Raw genomic sequence first — 20,191 nt, forward strand, 5'->3', positions numbered from 1 at the left:
ATGCATGTTAAAACACGCATGTGCTGTCTGAGGTAACTGATTTTATCTGCCTTCTTCAGCCTGAGGGTTTCCCATGTTGGGCAGTGACCTTTAACTGCCTTGGCAGGTCAGATTCTGTAATATTGTTTCTTTACAGAGTTTGAGAGGTTCTTAGATGCACCACTGAGAAAGGATGTTTCTCTGAAGAGCTGCAGAATGTCATTTCCCGAAGGGCCAGATGTATTTTCACAAACTCATCTTCATTGGATACCTGCTATGTGGCCCGCAGCCTTTTAAGGTTGTAAAGGAAATACATGCTGTCACCTCGGTCCTTAAAGAACTTAGATAATAATAATAATCTATTACTATTAATATTAAGCACTTACTAAATGCCAGGCACTCTACCACTGGTCTCATATACACGTTGTTCCACTTAATCCTCACAACAACCTATGAGGTATGTATTACCATGCCCATTTTACAGATAAAGGAACACAGGTTCAGAGAAGTGTGTTAACTTGCCAGCATCTTAATCGAAATCTGTCTGACTCCAAAGCCTGTGGTCTGCTTGCGTGAGGTACAGTTAGAGAGGCAAGCTGGGCTCCCAGGGAAATGCACACGAATTGGCAAAGGAGACAAAGCTACGAGGAACAGCTAAGGTGTGACATGTCAGAACCAAGATTCTGAAAGATCTTGGTAGACTGAAAGAACAGAAAAGACAATAAAATGAAATTTACTAGAGATACATGGCCATTTAAGTAAAAATCAGCTCTGTAAGTCCTGAGCAGGAGTAAAAGGGTTCAGTAGTGCTCTTTGAGCGGACAAGAGGACCCAGTGACCTGCCACTTCCAAATGGGGAGCGCTAGGACGTGGCGGTCTCCAGTAAACGCTGGTGCAAGCTGATGGGGATGAATGGGGTGAGGGGTGAATGGACACAGCAGGACCATGAGCAATGGGTCAGTGCGTTAGGGGTTTTGGTCTTGAAGTACTGGAGGAACTGTCTTCATGGGGCACAGAGGGGGCACTTACTTGGTGTAACTCGAGAGGGAAGTCGGGGAGGTCTTGACTCCACGGGAACATCCCTGAGCTGTTCCAGAACCATCCGGGCTGCCTGGTGGGCAGTGTGAGGAAACGTGAAGCCCAGGCTGGACGGTGTTGCTGGGTGGGATTCCGTGACTCCAGGGGCTGCAGAAGGTCAGAGCACAGAGCGGACGCTGTTCCCAGAGAAAGCGGACGACGAGGACGGGGTTTAGACGGTTGCCGAAGGAAGGGCATTCTAGGCGAGGAAAGACAAAGAAAAAAGGGAGTAGGCACTTCCAAACACGCGTCTTACTTGTTGGAGGGGGGAGGGCATGGCTTGAGTATGAGTAATGGTGCTAACGGAGCAGGAGAAATGCGCTTGCATCAGAGGGATCTGAGTGGTATATACCCCGAGGCCGCTTATTTAGAAGGTGAGAACTTTGAAGGTACCATTATTTTCTTCCTGTGTATTTGGTAAAGTTAATCGAATCCATGACCCAAACCGTGTCTTATTTGCAAGAGACTACTTTCAGTGTGATGAACAAAATAGGCATCTCTTTCCTTGTTACTTATAAACCTCGGCCTCTGTGAAGTGTGTGACAGGAGAGCTGGTACCTACTGAGTTTTACCAACTGCGTCTTGCACCACGTGTTCAATTTTAAAGCCACGTGGTTGAAGGTGGGCCAGATCTTTACCTGCATTATGGTGTGGCCCCCTGCAAAGGCAGGGGGGTCCCCACCCCAAACCAAACTGAGGCTGATAATACCACACATGTTCCAGGAGGGTTTGGAAGGGTTCGTTACTTTCATCTTTGAAGTCTCCGGGGAGACAGGGCAGGCCCCTCATGCGGGTTTGGAAAGGCTGAGAGAGCAAGGAAGTGGGACTTGAGGTGAAGCTGGGATCAGCACGACAGTCCCCAGCACGTGGTCAGGGGCTTGTGGGATCTGAAACTCCTGCTGGCACCGGCGGAGCCCAGATGTTGGGTAGAAACAGCAAAAAAGGAAAACAGATCCCTTATTACAGCCCATAGATGGAAATAAGAGTCATTTCTGCAGGGCCTCGAAGGGAGCTGGCGAGAAGAGTATTGCGCCAAAACCTTGTGTTCTGCGTGTGTCCCAGCTAACCCCAAACAGGCTGTACTAACGTTACGATTAAATGTCGTCCAGGCCTCGTTGCCGGTGCACAGCCAGGTGCTACCTTCACTTGAGGGTGTGGGTGGCTCGGACCCTTTGGCGACCCTGCAGAGCCCCATGACCAGACTGGAGGCCAAGGACGAGGAGGACTCAGAGGACTCGGAGGAGGAGGAGGAGGACGGCGGAGACACAGACCTGGACGACTGGGAGCCTGACCCCCCTCGGCCCTTCGACCCGCACGACCTGTGTACGTAGAGCCGCCTCTCGGGAGCGCGTGTGGGCGCAGGGCAGGCTGGCCCCTGCCGGGGCTCCTGGCGCAGACGCTGCGCCCGGTCTTAGGTGTCCCCCTCACTCCGTGCTCAGGCAGCCTGTGAAGGAGGCCCTGGCTGTCCCTAGAGTTCTGATTGTACCGATGAGCGGCCTGAAGCCCAGGGACCGAGCCTCAGTCTCTGATCCCAGAGCTCCAGCCGCCAGACCGTGATGTGGTCCAGTCCTGGCAGATCTGGCCATTTCCGTTTCCACAAGTTCCCTTCCTGCTTTACCTCTCTTCATACCGACCTGAAAAAATGCCTGTTATAAAAAGACGCCTGTTCTGAAAAGACACCCCAGGCACCAGAGCGCTGCATTTTTCTAGCTCCACTAACGCTCCCCACAGTCTTGTGAGGTCGGCAGCTTTCCCAAGGTCGTGCTCAGTTGTTCAGGAGTCAGGGTTCACACTCGGGTGTCTGCTGGCTGCAGGTGCCCAGGACGACTGCCTGTCCATCCTGCCTGCATGGGGGGTGGGTCCTGCTTCTACCCACCAAGCCATTGCCGCTGCCCATCAACTTCGTGCCTAGATGGCAAAGTCCTTATCTCCCCTTGTGAGTTAAGAGACTCTGCAGAGCTTTGAGGTCTCGCCGTATTTCCCCTGGACCTTCTTTGTCATGGTGGTAGGCCTGTTTGCATGGGGCCAGTGTTCATCTCCAGGCCCAAAGAAGGGCTTCCTCATTTCGCTTTTCTTTGAATTCATAAGTTTTCAAGGCAACTCCTTAGTCAAATACACAACACACAAGGTCACTTTATCTTATAAATATTAATACAAGATAGCTCTCCATTACTGGAGAACTGTGGAAATTGGAAATACCCATTTTCTAAGTCAGGTCATCACACAGCCAGAGTTGGGTAAACTATAATTGGTTAGTTAGATTTGTTTGGGGTCACGAGTATGCTCTCTGTGTGGCCCAGTCACTTTTTCCTGTTTTGTGGCTATACCTATCTCATTCTGGCGGTGAGCTGACAGATGGGTGACACTGGGAAAGGGGGTGAACGTGGATGCTTAGTGTGCACTGGTCACTCACAGAATGAGCTGAAAGTACGTATCAGGGCTGGACTCGTTGTGTCATCCAGGTGAAGGAAGGATGGGATGCTAAATCCTTTCATTTCAGCATTACCTTCACACAGTACACACAGAAATCTCAAACTCAACAGCGCTTTTTCTGTTGATTTAGACGTGCCCAGACAATAAGGCTTCTATAACTCCCTTTGAGGAAACTAATTAAACAGTATTGTCAGGTTTTTAAAAAACAGCTTTATTGTGATATAATTTACATAATATAAAATTCACCTAATTTACATATTATAAAATTCTCATCAGATTTTGCAACATTTAGCCTAAGAAGCTCCTCTTTTCTCTTTTCAGACACGTTATAATTGATTTGTAAGTTTAATGCCACTATTTGAATGAATATCTAACAGAGGAATAAATCACGGCCTGCAAATTATTTCCGGCAGGCCGCAAGCTAATTTGGCCTGATTTCAGAAGAAAAGTACAGGATTTTAGTGGTCTCTGAGGAGTAATGTATTACAGTGGAATGGGTATTGCAGTTGTAGGAGTTCACTGAGTTTGGGCTGGGGAAGTTAGATTTGGGGATTTTTCAGGTTGGAACTTTTTCCCTGAGACCGTCACGTTGAGGATTTCTCTCTCGTGTAGGGTGTGAGGAGTGTAATAACGCACACTCGTCCGTGTGCCCGAAGCATGGCCCCCTGCATCCGATCCCCAACCGGCCGGTGCTCACTCGGGCGCGGGCCAGCCTCCCCCTGGTGCTGTACATCGACAGGTTCCTGGGCGGTGTGTTCTCCAAAAGGCGTATCCCCAAGCGCACCCAGTTCGGCCCCGTGGAGGGGCCACTGGTCAGGGAGTCGGAGCTGAAGGACTGTTACATCCACCTCAAGGTAATTTATGCTTCAACATAGTCCAGTCTCGTTCCGACGATTTTTAAGGGGCACACATTTTCCCACCAAGCCTCTTAATGCAATCTCATAGCAGTTCGCTAGTAGTTTTCTTTCTCTGCTTGACTTGTTTCAAATGGAGACGTTTTCTCTCTCACCAATGACACAGAGGGTACGGTTTCAGTCCCCGAAGTCTCAATGTGAATAATTCTGAGAAGTGTAGTTCTCAGGGGCTGGATTAGTCTGGGAGGGCTGCCAGAATCAAACACGACAGACCGGGGGAGCTTAAAGAACCGATGTTTGTTTTCTCACAGTCCTGGAGGCTGGAAGTCCAAGGCCAAGGTGCAGGCAAGGCTGGCCCCCTGTGAGGCTGCTCTCCTTGGCTTGCAGGTGGCTGCCCTGCGGCTGTCTTTGCACAGGGCTGTCCCTGTCCGCAAGGTGCCTCTGCAGCTCCTCTGTGTGTCCTGATCTCCCGTTCCTATGAGGACACCAGTCAGATGGGATTGGGACCCAATCTTTCAAAGCCCTGTCTCCGAATGCAGTTACATTCTGGGCTACTGGGGGGCTAGGGCTTCAACATACGAATTTTGGGGGGACACAATTCATCCCATAAAAGGGACTCGACAGCTTGTTTTTCAAATTAACTTTGACTGGAGCACAGAATTACGTCGACTCATGTTATCTGTTAAGTGCCCATAATGTTTTTAGGAAAACCTCTTGGCAGTTTTTTTTAAAAACTAATTAATTAATTAATTAATTTTTTGCTGTGTCGGGTCTCCATTTCTGTGCGAGGTCTTTCTCTAGTTGCCGCGAGTGGAGGCCACTCTTCATCGCGGTACACGGGCCTCTCACTGTCGCGGAGCACAAGCTCCAGATGCGCAGGCTCAGTAGTTGTGGCGCACGGGCCTAGTTGCTCCGCAGCATGTGGGATCTTCCCAGACCAGGGCTCGAACCCGTGTCCCCGGCGTTGGCAGGCGTATTCTCAACCACTGTGCCACCAGGGAAGCCCCTAATTAGTCGCATTTTTTGTTGTGTTAGTTAATGATGACATATCAACCAAAGGTGTACATTCAGGGTGCTAACTTTTAGATTTTGCTAAGTAATCCTTCTGTAGGTGAGTCTTCAGAAGGAATCTTTTTCCTGTTCCATTTGGCAAGACACAATTCCAGTATCTTTCTAGATACAAAGCATATCTGGTTAATTTCAGGAACAATATCTTGTATGTCATTACATGAATATCCATCATATTAGAGGTTTTGTGTATGTGAGTCTTTTTACTTTCACTCCGGTTGCAGGTTTCTCTTGATAAAGGTGACAGAAAAGACAGGGATTTGCATGAAGACCTGTGGTTTGAGTTGTCTGACGAGACCCTCTGTAACTGGATGATGTTCGTGCGCCCGGCCCAGAATCACCTGGAGCAGAACCTGGTGGCTTATCAGTATGGCCACCACGTGTACTACACAACAATCAAGAACGTGGAGCCCAAGCAGGAGCTTAAGGTACAGCGCTGGGTCGGTGGCGCCTTTGCTAGGAATTGCAATTGCTTCATGCTTTCCTACTTTTCTTTTCCCTTTGCAGAGGGATTCTTTAAACAATCGTCCTTTTCTTGTAATTCACTTACTTACCGAGCACTTGCTGTGTACTGTACACTTCTAATAATCCCACAAATAAAACAGAATGGAAAGTATATGACTTTTGAGATCTATCAAAGGCATTCATGAAGGTATTAGGCCCAGGGGTGAGGAAGTAGTTGTTTTGGGGGCACAGGCAGGTCTGTGTGATTAAAGATGGGCTTACTTCACATCATTTACACATTCTAAGGAAGAGTTAGTTGGGAAACAGGAGAGCTTGTAAAATGGAATTCAGATGTATGGGCGAGATTTCTTTATCTGAAGACTCATTTTACCCAAAGAATTCTATGCACTGACTTCTGATTTTAGGAATATATTTTGGGGGGATAACACTCTGTAGGAATTTGTCTAAATATTAACTCTTGATGATTAATGAAAATTCCGCTATGATTCTAAGGGAAAATCCCCTCTGCGCCCCCCCCACCCCGTTTTTAAAGCTATGTTAGGAACATGGTAAAAAGAGGGGGTCAAAATATTAAAGTTATAAGTGAAAAATATGTTAGAAATGATTGCTTTGGTACATGAACACTCAATAGCACTGTGCCTCAGTGTGGTAAAGTGAGAAATAGATACTTCTTTGGGGGGAACAAAGACCTAGACTTTGTTTAAAAGCTGTACGAACCTTGCGTCTTTGAAACCGTCAAGTTTAGATAATCCATAACCTCCCAAGAAAATGTGTAGAAGGGGATTCACATCTCACACCTGTATTCCAATAAATTCTTGATACTGAATGAATACTTTTTAACTGTGGAGGGGAGATTATTTTCTCTTTTAATGCAGTAGAAGGCAGACAGATACAATTAAATAAGAATATAATAGTTCAATATAATGAACAACCAAAACCACAGATAAAAAGAAAGCAACAGGATGGGGGAAATATTTGTATTACATGTTAAAAGGTTTGCGTATACAAACTGAGAGAAAGTTGTGTGCCTCTAACCTCACTACATCCAGATGGACAATAAATAAGTATCAGGAATAGACTTTATTTGGGGGAGGACTCAAATAGTAAAGAAATGTTAAAACATTTTTTTAAAGGTTGATAATTTAAAAACCCTTAAAGCAACTATGAGTTAATATTTTTGTTAATTTAAGCTAGCAAAAATAAACAGATATAATACAAGGAGTGTGAGGGTTTAAAAAATAGGGATGTTTGTTTCAGAATTGCAATATTTTATAGAATATTTCTGACAGTAGGCAGCAAAAATGTTCTTGGCTGAGTAAACCCAATCCTTGAAAATAAGTCTGAGGAAATAATTATAAGCAAAGATAGAGCTAGCTACATTAGAATTTTGTAATGTTTTTGCCGACTCAGACATTAAGATGCACCCTTATTTTACACACCATTAAGAAAACAAGTACACTGCCAGCTGAGCTATGCTACAGTGCTTATTTTAATCAACAGAAGGAGTTATTTTATTTTTATGGCAGGAGCTATTTTGGACTTATTTAGACACAATTTTGAAATCACATCACACTTACGCATATGTTAAAAGGCACACTATAAGCCAAAGAAATTGGTTCAGGTATAAACTGCTTTCTGTGCAGTCTGACTTTTTTTTTCTCTAACTGGATCATTGTTTTACTTTATCATGGATGTTTGTGCTTTTGTCTATCTGTCATCTTCTGTGCCATCAAGGTGTTGATGATGATGCAGTGTTTTTAGAATAAGTGCTCCTCTGTTACCTCTGCGATCTTTTTCCAAGCCACTGATAGCTTTTCTGTAAGTTTTGATGCTGTGCTTTCCCATTGACCGAACCCATATGTGTCTTTTTCCTCAATTGAAACACATGTCCTTGGAAGCTGAGAGTTTTTTGATCAAGTCAGTGGGAAGTTTCTGATCACTCGATGTTTGATACCTTAATGAGAGTTCCTCCGGTATGATCACACCAGCCTTGCATTGCTTTGAAATTTCTTTCGTTTATTCTGAGGGAGATGGCAGGTTTTTTTTGGCCTTCGTTTGCATTGCTGGGCAAGTGTAGCACCTCACGGGGTGCCAGTGGGACACATAACCGGAATGAGGTGAGAATGGAAAGATCTCGGCCAGGTTTGTGCAGGAGCAAAGGCAGGTGGTCACGGCTACATCAAGGCAGTGACCACAGAATGCCATGGATTGGGAGGCACACTCTGATTTCTGAATCAGAGAATATGAGAAACATACCTCTTGGAATCGATGAACAGGGCAGAATTTATAACAGCAGAATGATAAACTACCCAAAAGTCCAACCACAGGGTCATGGTCAAGTAAAGTATAGAATACAGACTGTAGAATATTATTCCACAGTTGAAAATGAAGTCTCTCAGTGTGATTATTTCCATATGCTTAAAATAATGTTCCACAACAATTGTGTATGATGGATTCATTTAGTGACCAAAACATGGAGCTTGTACTATGTTCCAGACACTAGGAGAAGACAGACTGGTGCCCTGCGTTCAAGGAACTTGTCCTCCAGAGGGGAGGTGGGCAGAAAGGTGTAAATAAGCAAATAATATCAAATAGTGGGAAGTGCTGTGAAGGGCACAAAAGGTGTGAAAGGAGCAGATGACAGGAAAGGCCCCAATTCAGGTGTGACGGGGAGGACAGGCCTTGCTCAGGAGGTGACAGTGAAGAACCCAACATTCCTGATGGTGGAACAGCAAGGGCAAGAACTCTACATGTTGGAGGAACTGAAGGTGGGTAAAGGAGGGTGGTGGGAGCCCTTTGCAGACCAGCGTCAAGCACTTGAGGTTTACTGAGAACCAAGCAGCTGCTGCAGGCCATTAAGCATGGGAGTGAGTGATGCAATCCGACTGTGTTTCCAGAAGACCGCGCTGGCTTCTGTGTGGGGACTGGAATGCAGGGAGCGAGAGTGGAAAAGCAGAGGCTCGTTAGAAAACCAGGCAAGAGCTCATCTTGGTGTACGTCTAGGTGGGCGGAGCAGACGGAGGACGTCTGAGCCACCGAGAGTTCTTACTGAGGCATTACAGAAGAAAACAGAAAGATGGTCGTCCAGGGGCTAAGGCTCCACGCTCCCAATGCAGGGGGCCTGGGTTCGATCCCTGGTCAGGGAACTAGATCCCACATGCCATGACTAAGAGTTCGCATGCCACAACTAAAGATCCCACCTGCTGCAACTAAGACCCAGCGCAGCCAAATAAATAAATATATTTTAAAAAGGATGAGCTTTTAGATTTCAAGTCTGAGCAACTGTGTGGAAGGTGGGGTATTTACTGAGATGGGGAAGGTAGGCAGGGGTGGGGGCGAGGAGGGGAGCATCTGGAAGTCAGTTCCGGACAAGCGCCATCAGGCAGGTAGTAGAATGTAGGTAGAAGGCAGGAGGGGAGGGTCTGGGGTAGAGGCAGTGACCTGGGAGTCATTAGCACAGAGTTGGCTGCAATGGGTGCGGTCACCTCAGGAAGAAATAAGAAGGCCCTGGACTTGGACTACGCTTCGAGGAACAGCGCTGTTCAGGGTGCGGGAGGGGAAGGACAGCCAGACAGGGAGACTGAGCAGAAGCGGCCCACGGGGTAGGGCGGAGGAAGAGGCTCAGGAAGGTGGCGTAGCTCTGGTGACCCAGCAGTGTTGCGGTGGAGCCACCATGATCACAGCTGTGGAGAAACCTGTGTTTAAATACAGATAAAAGAATTAGAAGAAGGCTTCCCTGGTGGCGCAGTGGTTGAGAGTCCGCCTGCCGATGCAGGGGACACGGATTCGTGCCCCGGTCCGGGAGGATCCCACATGCCGCGGAGCGGCTGGGCCCGTGAGCCGTGGCCGCTGCGCCTGCGCGTCCGGAGCCTGTGCTCCGCAAGGGGAGGGGCCACAGCAGTGAGAGGCCCGCGTACCGCAAAAAAAAAAAAAACTGGAAGAGGCTCTGCTTCATGCAGATCAGGAGACTATTGATGTTATCTCTCGTGAAGTTGTTCTAATAACAAAACCAGTTTTTTATCTTTTTATTTTCTACATTTTATTTATTGATTCTTTTGGCCTCACCGCTCGGCACGTGGGATCTCAGTGCTCTGACCAGGAATCGAACCCGTGCCCCTTGCAGTGGAGGCGTGGAGTCCTAACCACTGGATCGCCAGGGAAGTCCCACAGTTTTTTACAAAGGAAAAAGAAAACACGCAGTGTGTCTTGGCAGGCGAACTTCCTGACTGACCGTCTGCGCTAACGGGGTCACCCTACAGTTCGGCTTCTTTCGTTTGTTTGTTTTCCGTGGGCTGTAGAAAATCCTGAATTGTTTCCTGTGAGCAGGAGGGGGGATTGAAGCACGTGAAGCACATCCGGTGATGCCCTTAGTCCTTGATGATGCGCTTGGCTCTTGCAGGTGTGGTATGCTGCTTCCTATGCCGAGTTTGTGAACCGGAAGATTCATGACATTTCCGAGGAAGAAAGGAAAGGTGCTTGGACTTTTTCATTTTTTTTGTATTTTATATATTGATTCTAAATTGTATATATTACTTACATCTTCAGGCAATGTCTAATTTTTCTGTCTCTCTGTATTTAAGATATTCTAATAGGTTCTTTAGAGCTGCACATCCCTGTCTAATTCTAGGGTCAAATGACAATGACATATTTACATTTCTTTCATGGGTGCTGGAAAATAGTATTTAATATAATGAAAACCTCCAAATACTAAATTAGGACCTAGATCAGAGATGATCCCTATCGAGATGTAATCATCTCTGAACACGGCAAGGTAGGCATTGACTTTGTTTTCAAAGTCAGAATTTACGTACAGAAAAGCGCACAAATCCTAAGTAATGGCCCAATGAATTTTCACAACGTGAGGACACCTGGGCAACCCGCACCCAGATCAAGACACAGGGCGTGACCATGGCCCCAGGACTCCCCTGAGCCTTGTAATTCCTCCTCGCTCCCAAGTGTAACTAATCTCCCGACTTCAACACCACAGATATGACCATGTGCTTGTTACCGAACTTTTTATAAATGGAATTATGTGATACGTACATTTCTGGTGTCTGGGAATCTTTTGTTTGTGAGATTCTTCCATACTGTTGTGTATTATTGTAGTTTGTTTATTCTCATTGCCATTTGGGTTTCCATTGTGTGAATGTACCGTAACTCACTGATCTGTTCCTACCATAGAAATGTGGGCTGCACAGTGCAATCCTGGCACTGACTAGCTGGAGTGAGGTCACATTCTGCAGGACAAGGGCAGAGTCCTCCACAAGGCCCTCCCGACTTCAGACAGCAGTCTCAAGCCCTGGGGGTCCCAGGCCCCCTGCACTTCTGACCAGCTAGCTACAATTTAGGGAGTTCCTGCTAACCCCCTATGTCTGATAATTCCCTAGCACGATTCATGGGACTCAGAAAAGTGCTGTACTTATGAGTACCATTGTAGTATAAAGGATGCACGTGGGGACCAGGCAAATGGAGAGACACTCAAGACAAAGTTTGGGAGGATCCCAAATGTGAAGCTCCCATGTCCTTAGGCCGTGTCACGACCCTGGAGCACTGATGTATGATTACCAGCCTAGGAGGCTCACCTGAGCTTCTGTGACCAGAGTTTTTCTCAAGGCATCATCACATAGGTGTGAGTGATTGGCTCCTTGGCCTGTGATTGAACTTGCTCTCCAACCCCTGCTCCCCTGCCTGGTTGATACCACCTGGCTCAAAGCCCCAACCCTGTAATCAGACGGTTGGTCTTCCTGACACAGCCAGCCCCATCCTGAGCCATCTCATTAGCATAAACTCAGGTATGGTCACAGATCACCAGGAATAACAAAGACGTGCTTCTTACTTGGAGATTCCAAAGATTTAGAGGCTATTTCCCAGGGACCGGGGACAAATGCCAGCAAAATTCTTTATTATACAGCAGGGTCGTTTCCAGTTTCTGGCTAACATGAGGGTGCCACTGCGAACATTCTTGCATGTCTTTTAGTGAACATATGTGCATATTTCTGTTGCGTGCACATCTAGGAGTGGATTGCTGGGTCATAGGGTATACACATAATCAGCTTTAATGGGTACTTCTGAACATTTTGCTAAAGTGATTACATTGGGCATTGATTTTCAAGTTATTTGTGATACAGTATACCATCTGATTATGAAACTTGGATCTGAATCACTGGGTTATCTGCATACAGATTTCCATTGTAGCACTCCTTGTCTTTCCAGTGTGGTAAGGTCGTGTGTGTGTGTGTGTGTGTGTGTGTGTGTGTGTGTGTGTTGTATGTATTGCGGGGTGGGAGAGGGTAGCACAAGGGTGTTTGTTCCTTTGATGTCTTATGCAAATATATCAGAAAACAAGATCCTAAAAATTATTCTCTGTCAGACTTTAGCCTTTGATTTTATAACAGAACAGCAGACATTGTGTATTTATGAACACTGGGCTACGCTGAGATGGGAATGGTGTGGGTACTGGGCATCTGAGTTTTACTGGTGCCTGTTGATCACCAGCCTCCATGGTTTCTCTCCCACGACTGCAGTTCTTCGAGAGCAAGAGAAGAATTGGCCCTGCTACGAATGTAACCGCCGATTTATAAGCTCAGAGCAGCTGCAGCAGCATCTCAATTCGCATGATGAGAAACTGGATGTGTTTAGCAGGTATAATAGTAAGGGGGAAGATTTCAAAAACTTCGTTTTTAAAGTTCCAGGGTCGTTTCTATATCATCTGTGAATTGATGGGTCTGTGCGTGTGTGCGCGCACACGCGCGCGCTTGTGTGTAGACAGGTAACCAGGTAGGCTGCTGAAGGACAGTTCTTATCCGTCATTTCCTTTTTTCCCCTGGTCCTCATTACTACTTGTGTCTTTTCCAGCATAACCAATACCCAGCAATAGGACATCTTTTCACCTTAGGAAAATCTCCCCTAACTAGAGATTCTGAAATAGGAATTCTTCTGATTTTCAAACTCTTTTCAGTAGCCGGATTCCTTCATCAGACTAAGTCCTATGTTTAATTCCCACTATGTAAAAAAGGTAGGCGAAGGAGAATTCCACAGGATGGGGTAAGCAGCAGCTGGATCACATAGGCCTGATGGGTAGTGGCAGGAAATTTGAATTTAATTCTATGTGTGATAAGAAGTCTTTAGAGTCTGCTGATCAAGGGGTATTGTGATGTCAGTTACATTTCTAAACATAACTGTGGATAAAAATAAAACCATCACCTTAGCTTGTACTGCAGTAAGAGTGAAGACAGGGAGTCTAGTTAGAAGCTATTTCAACAGTTCAGATGAAAAATGAGAGCGGTTCCGGGCAGAGTGGTCCCAGTGGGACAGATGTAGGGTTGCCAGCTTTTATGTGATTTGAAAAGAGAGGAGATGGTGTGAAATGGCATTTAGGGAAGTGGGAGAGTAAATATTCCAGGGAAGTCCGGTGTGATTGCCTGCAACGTGAGTGAGGGCTCATGTGAGTCACGGCTGTGTCGTTACCAAGCGTCTTTCACTGCGAGGGTGCCGTTGCAGAGCCGGCAGGAAGTCGGTTCACCAAGCGCGTGCAACGCAGCAAGAGTGATGAAGCAGCAGTGGGGAGGGAAGAGCACGTACAAGGGAGTGACTCCAGTGAAGGACCTTGGAGCTTATGAGTGGAAGGACGGAGAGAAAACATGAAGAGGACGCAGGACTGCAGACAGGGCACAGGACTGGACTGGAGCTGGTGGTGAGGCAGAAGGATCGTTGAGTCCAGGTGCCTAAGGGCGTGAGCTGGGAAGTTTGGACACGGTGTAGGAGTGGGCGATGCATGGCATCAGGACGGTGGGGATTCCGCACCTCCCAAGGACGACAAGGCTGAGGGTGTGACCACGGGAGCAAACGTCTGGGGTGCGTGGAGGACACAGCAGGAGTTCCGTCGCTCCCTCCTGTGTATCCCGAAAACTCCGACCATGGCTCTGTTATAGCACTTTTTATATTCTATTGTGAGGTTTGGTTTACATGTCTGCTGCCTCCACTGGACATGTGAGGGTAAAAACTGTTGCATATAACTTACCGTCTTTAGTGTCAAGCTCCATGCATGACACATTGTAGATAAAAATGTTTGTTAGCCAGCTGTTAAAAGAAATTGGAGACAATTAGGCAAATTTGAACTTTGGCTAGATTTAATAAATATTGAGCAACTATCACTTATTTTTTAGGTGCGATAAAGTTGTTGTGGAGATATGTGTATATTATATATACATATATATGTCCTTATGTTCTAGAGGTACATATTGAAATATTTACAGATGAAATGATGTCTGGGATTTATTTCAAAATAGCCTAATGGGTATGTGTGTGGGAGAAGTGGTGAGGCTATAGATGGGATAAAACTGGCCATGAGTTGATAAGTATTGAAATGAGGTAGCGGGTACACTGGCCTCCTTGTGTTCTCCACATTTGCCGAGGTTTGGAATTTCTCATAATAAAGAATCTTTTAATGTGGTGTTTACTGGATGTGCTATGGAACCGGTGAATTAGAAATTTGTTCTGACCTTCCAGAAGATTATAGTAAAACAAGGGCGTTCCTTTGACTCTATAGCCACATTCCATGGAAGGAACATGAGGTGAGCAAGGGGAAGACTGGAACCTTGTATCCAGGACACACACTAGGCGTGTTCTGTCCTGTCTGCGTTGCTCACAGAATCGCAGAGATGTGTGCGAGCTTCCAGAATTTTTGGTAGCAAAATGGTGTCGGTGGTTTGACTTTTTAAACCTCCTTTTATTCTGAATAATTTAAGACGTCTCTGAGCTATGTAGATGGCAAAGATGAGAAATTTGGAAAGCGTGTATGAGCAAAGTGATTGTTTCCATTAGAAAAAAAGAATCAGGAAAAGAAATCAAGTGAGAGGAAATCAAGATTTGGGGTGAGTCGGGATCATTCAGGGAAATATTTGTTGTGCAGTATTGTGTAACCGTGACTATCTATAACCCAATGTCTTGTCCCCAGAACAAGAGGCAGAGGAAGGGGGCGAGGCAAGAGGCGGTTTGGCCCAGGTCGGCGGCCGGGACGCCCTCCCAAATTTATCCGCTTGGAAATAACCAGTGAAAATGGGGAAAAGTGTGATGATGGGACACAGGTATGGGGGATGGGAAAGCAAGAGCTCTTCTTGGATGCTTGGTTAGAGAACTTATGAGAACCATTACTGGATTCAAATACAAACGCCTCTCAGAGGGTGATGGGCCTGCCTGTCAGGGCTGTGCTCCCTGTTAATTAAAGTCTGACTAGAGGAAAGACTGAAAAGAACATTGTTTCAAACGTTACTTACGACGAAAACGCAACTCTGCTGCCCTAAAGGTTTGAAATTGTCCAGAGACACTACCGGGGGACTCTGTTTAATTAGTTTAAACAATTAAAATGATGATATTCCAGAAGAGTCCTGTCATAGTCTTTTCCTCACAAAATGATCCGGAACGTCTCATGGTTTTTACATCCTGTGGATGGTTACCTAACTAATTTTCTCAGAAGGAAAATATTCTTTTCTGAGCATAACGACACTAGTCATTTAAAAAGTAAAGCAGCAATTCTAAATCCTAGCACTAATGTCTATCTAGGTAGGGAAATAATTGCTGGTTATTGCAATTTCAGGACTTGCTGCATTTTCCCACCAAGGAGCAGTTCGATGAGGCTGAACCTGCAACTCTGAATGGGCTGGATCAACCAGAGCAGCCCGCGCTCGCAGTCCCTCAGCTGCCACCGGAAGCCCAGTCTTCTCTGGAGCACGAGACGGAAACGCACGAGCTGCACCTGCAGCCCCAGCACGAGGAGAGCGTGCTGCCCACCCAGAGCACCCTGACGGCCGACGACATGCGCAGGGCCAAGCGCATCCGGGTAAGCGGGATGCCCGCCCCGCCCTCTCCCAGTCCTCCGCCTCGCAGCCAGCCGCGTAGGTGCCCTGCCGTTCACCACCACTCCCAAGGCTTGCTTGCATCTAGCCTATCACAGGCTCAAGCCCCTTGTTTTGGAAGAAAGTATGAACTGTTTCTCTGGGTCTCTGGGTCCCGTGGCAGGCTGGCATGGCCGGTCCTAGATTCCATCAATTTATCAGTGACTCAGAAGCCTGGCTCTTGGCAGCATCCGGACTAGTGTAGTTAGAGTAGAATAACTCTCTGGATCCCTAAACTCACAGATTGGAAATGGAGAGATAAGTACACTGAGTTGTAATAGTTACTTACATTGAAGCCAGGCTAATAATCTGTGCCTAATCATAGCTCTCAGGTCAGTTTGGGGTTTTGAATTTGTTTATCAACGGTTTCCAAGGGGAGACTGGCAAATGCCAGGACCCGTCAGTGCACAGGGACCTGAGTTCAAGTTGATCTGGCAGGTGCAGCGCACTCACGGGGACAGCTCGGAGCTAAGCTCCAGGTTCGGGGGTAGGGCAGTGTCTCACCCACATGACCCGCGACTTGACTTCGGGCCATGTGGTTGCAGGGCCTCCGTGGCTGCCTGGCCAGGTGTGTTTTGTCCCATTTCGCAGACAGCGTTGAGTGTGCATTAGGACCTGCAGGGGAGGCATGTGGAGAGCAACGTGGTTTTGTGAGATCAGTGTCTGTGCGGACAATTGACATCCAGAAAAGAATGACTTAAACCCGTGTTTGTGGTAGCAGGACTTTCCTTAATCCTTTATGCGGATGAAAGAGACTTTTTGTATAACTTCCCAGGCTTTACAGTTTCTAGGTGGACGATCATTTTAGCTTATGTTTCTTTTGGTCTTATTTGCCTATAGGCTAGAAGGGACCTTGAACAATAGTCTAGTCCGTGCCTTCATTTAAAAATACATTTAAATGTTTGTTCTGTATGACAGCGTGGAAGAAGTCTGAGCAATCAGGCTAATTAGACTTTATAAGGGTCCTGAAACGGAAACTTATAAAACTTATGGCTCCATGTATATTATTTCAAAAGGATATGTAAACCTACATAAATATACCCCAGAAAGGCAGAAGGCTCTGCATACCTTCCACCCGTCATGCCACGTGATTCCCAACCTGCGTTTCACTCTTTCTTGGGCAATTACTATCTTTTCTGCTTTGGCCATTCTGAGTTTTCACTAGGTCCGTAGAAATGCTTTCTAGATTGAATTTTTTGAAGGAAAACAACTAAAGCCCACATGTTTCGTGAGGTGTGGCTATGTAAGCATAGTGTAGCCGTGATCGTACTTGTGTTCTGGAATGAACTGGGTTACTGGTTTTGGAACAAGGTTCCTTGTGTCAAAGCAAAAGCCACGTGTATGTGGCTTTTGGAGGTCAGTCTTAGGTGAGCGATTTTTTTTTCTCTTCCTCTCACACATTCTAAAAAGCAGGGGCTATGTATTTTTTCATCTTTTCTATCCAGATTGGTAATGACCAACTGAAGGGAAGCCTTCCAACCCCATTGGTAATGTAACTATTTTTCTCTCCTCTAATGCTGCCTGCTCAGTTGGAGCTGCAGGTACGTTTGTTTCCTGTGTTTCACTCACATAACAGAATGTTATTTAAGTGTTTGCCTGACCTGCTGTTCTTTGCAACCTGTACTTAACTAAATCCTGGTGGAAACGACAGTTTGGTTGCTACAGTCAATGCAAATTAGTTAATGAATAATGATAATTTATTTTCAAATAGTAAGTGAGTGGGCTGCAGTTTGCTCATACACAAAATGAAGGGTAGGACTAAGTGATCTCCAAGGTCCCTTCCAGCCCTGAAACAACTGAATGACTTCTGCAGTGGCGCCGAGTTCTGACTGTATGTTCAGCACTGCCTAGGTGCACAGTAGAAATTTCACTGGTGTCCTGTCCTCTGGGATCTTCCAGTCTAATTAGGGAGGCGATGCTAATGTAAGGTGGGTCACAGTTAAGTGCTACACGTAAAGGTAGAGCCTATAATTGCTATCAGAAGTTGGAAGAGCGAAAGGCCAAAGAAGGCTGGAGTTGGGGAATAATTCATAGATGAAGTGAGGGTTAAACTGGGAAAGAGAGACAGGAAGAAGGGAGATGGTTTCAGAGGACGGCAGCCATAGCATCAAAGGCCGACACCCAGGAATTGTTTGGTGTGGTTGCTGGCCGGACATGAGCACGGGTACCACCTGGAGGGTAGTGGAAAGTAGCACATACCGGGCAAGGCTAGCCCAATAGAGGTTTTGAAAACTGGGCAGAAAACAGGCCAGAGAAAAGTTGTTTAAAAAAAAAAAAAGCCAGCAAACATGATTGATTTCCTTTTAATGTTAGGATCAAAATAATCTGAAAATTAGTCAGTTGAGGTTCCTTTAGCTATTAACATCAGACTTTAGAAACGTTTTATGGTTTTGTCTGCAAAGACTCTGTTGACTCAGAATTCATCTCAGTGTGAGTCGAATCCCTTGTCACAGGTCTTAGCAACTATACCATTTTGTCACCTTTCGAGGAGCTTATGTTCCATCCAGTACAGAGTGGTTGGCCAACGGCAACTCTGAGACCCATCTGTGCTGCCTCCACCCTTTCTCTTGATTGCTTCTAGAAAATGTGTACCAGTTGCAGCTCTGAACTGCAGAAGGTACCGTAGAGTTGGGACAGTTTCAGCACTTCCACTACCTTGTAATGAGAGGGTTACGTTAGGATCATTCGATCAGAGAAACAGCCTAGTTCTTGAGTACTTAGTTCAGCGCTCCATGGAAATCAGAAAGGCAGTAAGAACAAGGTTTGCCGATAGAGCTAAGAAAGTGCAGCCCGGCGGCTGCTGGGTTTAGATCAAGGGTCTGAGGACACTCACACTAAACAGAGATGACAGGAGACTTATTAGCATAACGGACTGAAACAAAACCACCATCCAGATTTGGTGCCCAAGGGGAAGTGGAATCTCCGTGGGACCAAGACCAGTTGTTGTGCGTTATGTCTGCCCTTGGAAACTTCACTGAACTTGGGTAAAGGAAATGATGCATTCCCCGAGCACTCTAAATCTTGAATCTCTGAACCTCAGGATAGCATCTGTTCTTTTTGCAATATTTCCGTAAAGCTTGGAAAGTAGCCAGAATCGTGAGAGCTTTTATGTAAAATAAGTATCTGTCCAGATAGGGTAGAAAGATTAGGTGACCGCTAAACTGTATAATGAAGTGAAAGAAAGCTCTGTGGCTGATTTGGAAAAGGTCTGTTGTTTATGATCTCTTCAGGTGGTACAGAAAAGATCTTGAAGTAATTCTTTTTGATTTTCTTATGAAATACATTTCATTAGTTTGCAAACTTTTATTGACACTTCCCTTGAGCTCAGCTATTTTTTTAAGAGACCTAGATACAAAGGAGAATAAAATATGATGCAACCCCAGTCAACCTGGGAAGATGATGGAATTGCGAGATATTTACTCAAGATAAATGAGTAGGTCAAATATCTCTCCCAACCCTATGAGAGAAGCCCTGAGAAAGATGCTCTCTGCTATACAGGAACTGTGTTCAGAATTTTCACTAAGTCAACAATAATTATTTTGCTTTTTCCCTAAATGATTATTTCACATTAAAGTTACTTCAGAAGTTGCTGCTTGTGAATAATTTGAAATTAGGGGTTTAAGCATTGTTCATTGTACTTTTTTCATTGCACAAATAACGCATTAAGACCTCCATTAATTCTTTAATTACTAGTCTCTTATAGTTACATAAGCATACCCATTCACAGATATATTTTTTTGAGGGATTTTTCCCCCCCCACCTCATAGCTATCTAGAACTTTCCCCCTGGTGTTTTGAGGAACTTATGAATGAGTCTTCATTATAGTAGAACTAAAATATTGATTCTGTATTCTCTGTGTGAAAGATGATTCTGTTGGTTTGCTCTCAGTAGAACATGAGTTGTTTTCTCAGTGGTGGTGATGAATTTGCGCTAAGTAACCATCTTCCCTCACTGGGATTCCCTGTAGCAATTGGATGAATTTACAAGATGGCCAATCAGCATTAGAAGTGCAATCTGTGACTGAAAAGCAAAAAAGAGCGAAATTGACTGGTCTAGACAGGGAACAAAGCAATAAGCTTAACCCAATTAGCAAGGCATTCTAACCAGTGGAACTAACCAGCTACACTGAGAAGCTGTCCTCTGCATTTCCTGAGTAGGAAGTGATTAAGGCACATATTCCATTTAGAACGTGTGCTTACATATCTTGTCTCAGCTGCAAACACGTTCATGTAAATGTGTATCTTCGTTCTCTTTCATTCTTTTTCATAAATTGAGATATAATTCACTTACCATAAAATTCACTTTTTTTGTAGTGGTTTTTAGAATAGTCCCAAAGTTGCACAGCCATCACCACTAATTCCAGGACATTTTCATCACCCGCGAAAGAAATCCCATATCCGCTGCCTCCTTCCCCCAGCCCTT

General features: G+C 45.6%; 1 protein-coding gene across 3 annotated transcripts in view; it reads left to right on the plus strand.

Moving 5' to 3' along the window:
• Nucleotides 1-20,191, plus strand: part of PRDM10 (PR/SET domain 10) — an 88,181-nt gene that overhangs the window by 45,733 nt on the left and 22,257 nt on the right. For all 3 annotated transcript variants that reach the window (XM_032641098.1, XM_032641099.1, XM_032641100.1), the window contains 7 exons: nt 2,166-2,379; nt 4,102-4,343; nt 5,636-5,839; nt 10,276-10,348; nt 12,401-12,518; nt 14,833-14,962; nt 15,472-15,714. In XM_032641098.1, coding sequence (XP_032496989.1) covers nt 2,166-2,379; nt 4,102-4,343; nt 5,636-5,839; nt 10,276-10,348; nt 12,401-12,518; nt 14,833-14,962; nt 15,472-15,714 — 1,224 coding nt within the window. The remainder of the gene's footprint in view (nt 1-2,165; nt 2,380-4,101; nt 4,344-5,635; nt 5,840-10,275; nt 10,349-12,400; nt 12,519-14,832; nt 14,963-15,471; nt 15,715-20,191) is intronic.

Source organism: Phocoena sinus, chromosome 8 (assembly GCF_008692025.1).
Source record: "Phocoena sinus isolate mPhoSin1 chromosome 8, mPhoSin1.pri, whole genome shotgun sequence".
NCBI lineage: Eukaryota > Metazoa > Chordata > Mammalia > Artiodactyla > Phocoenidae > Phocoena > Phocoena sinus.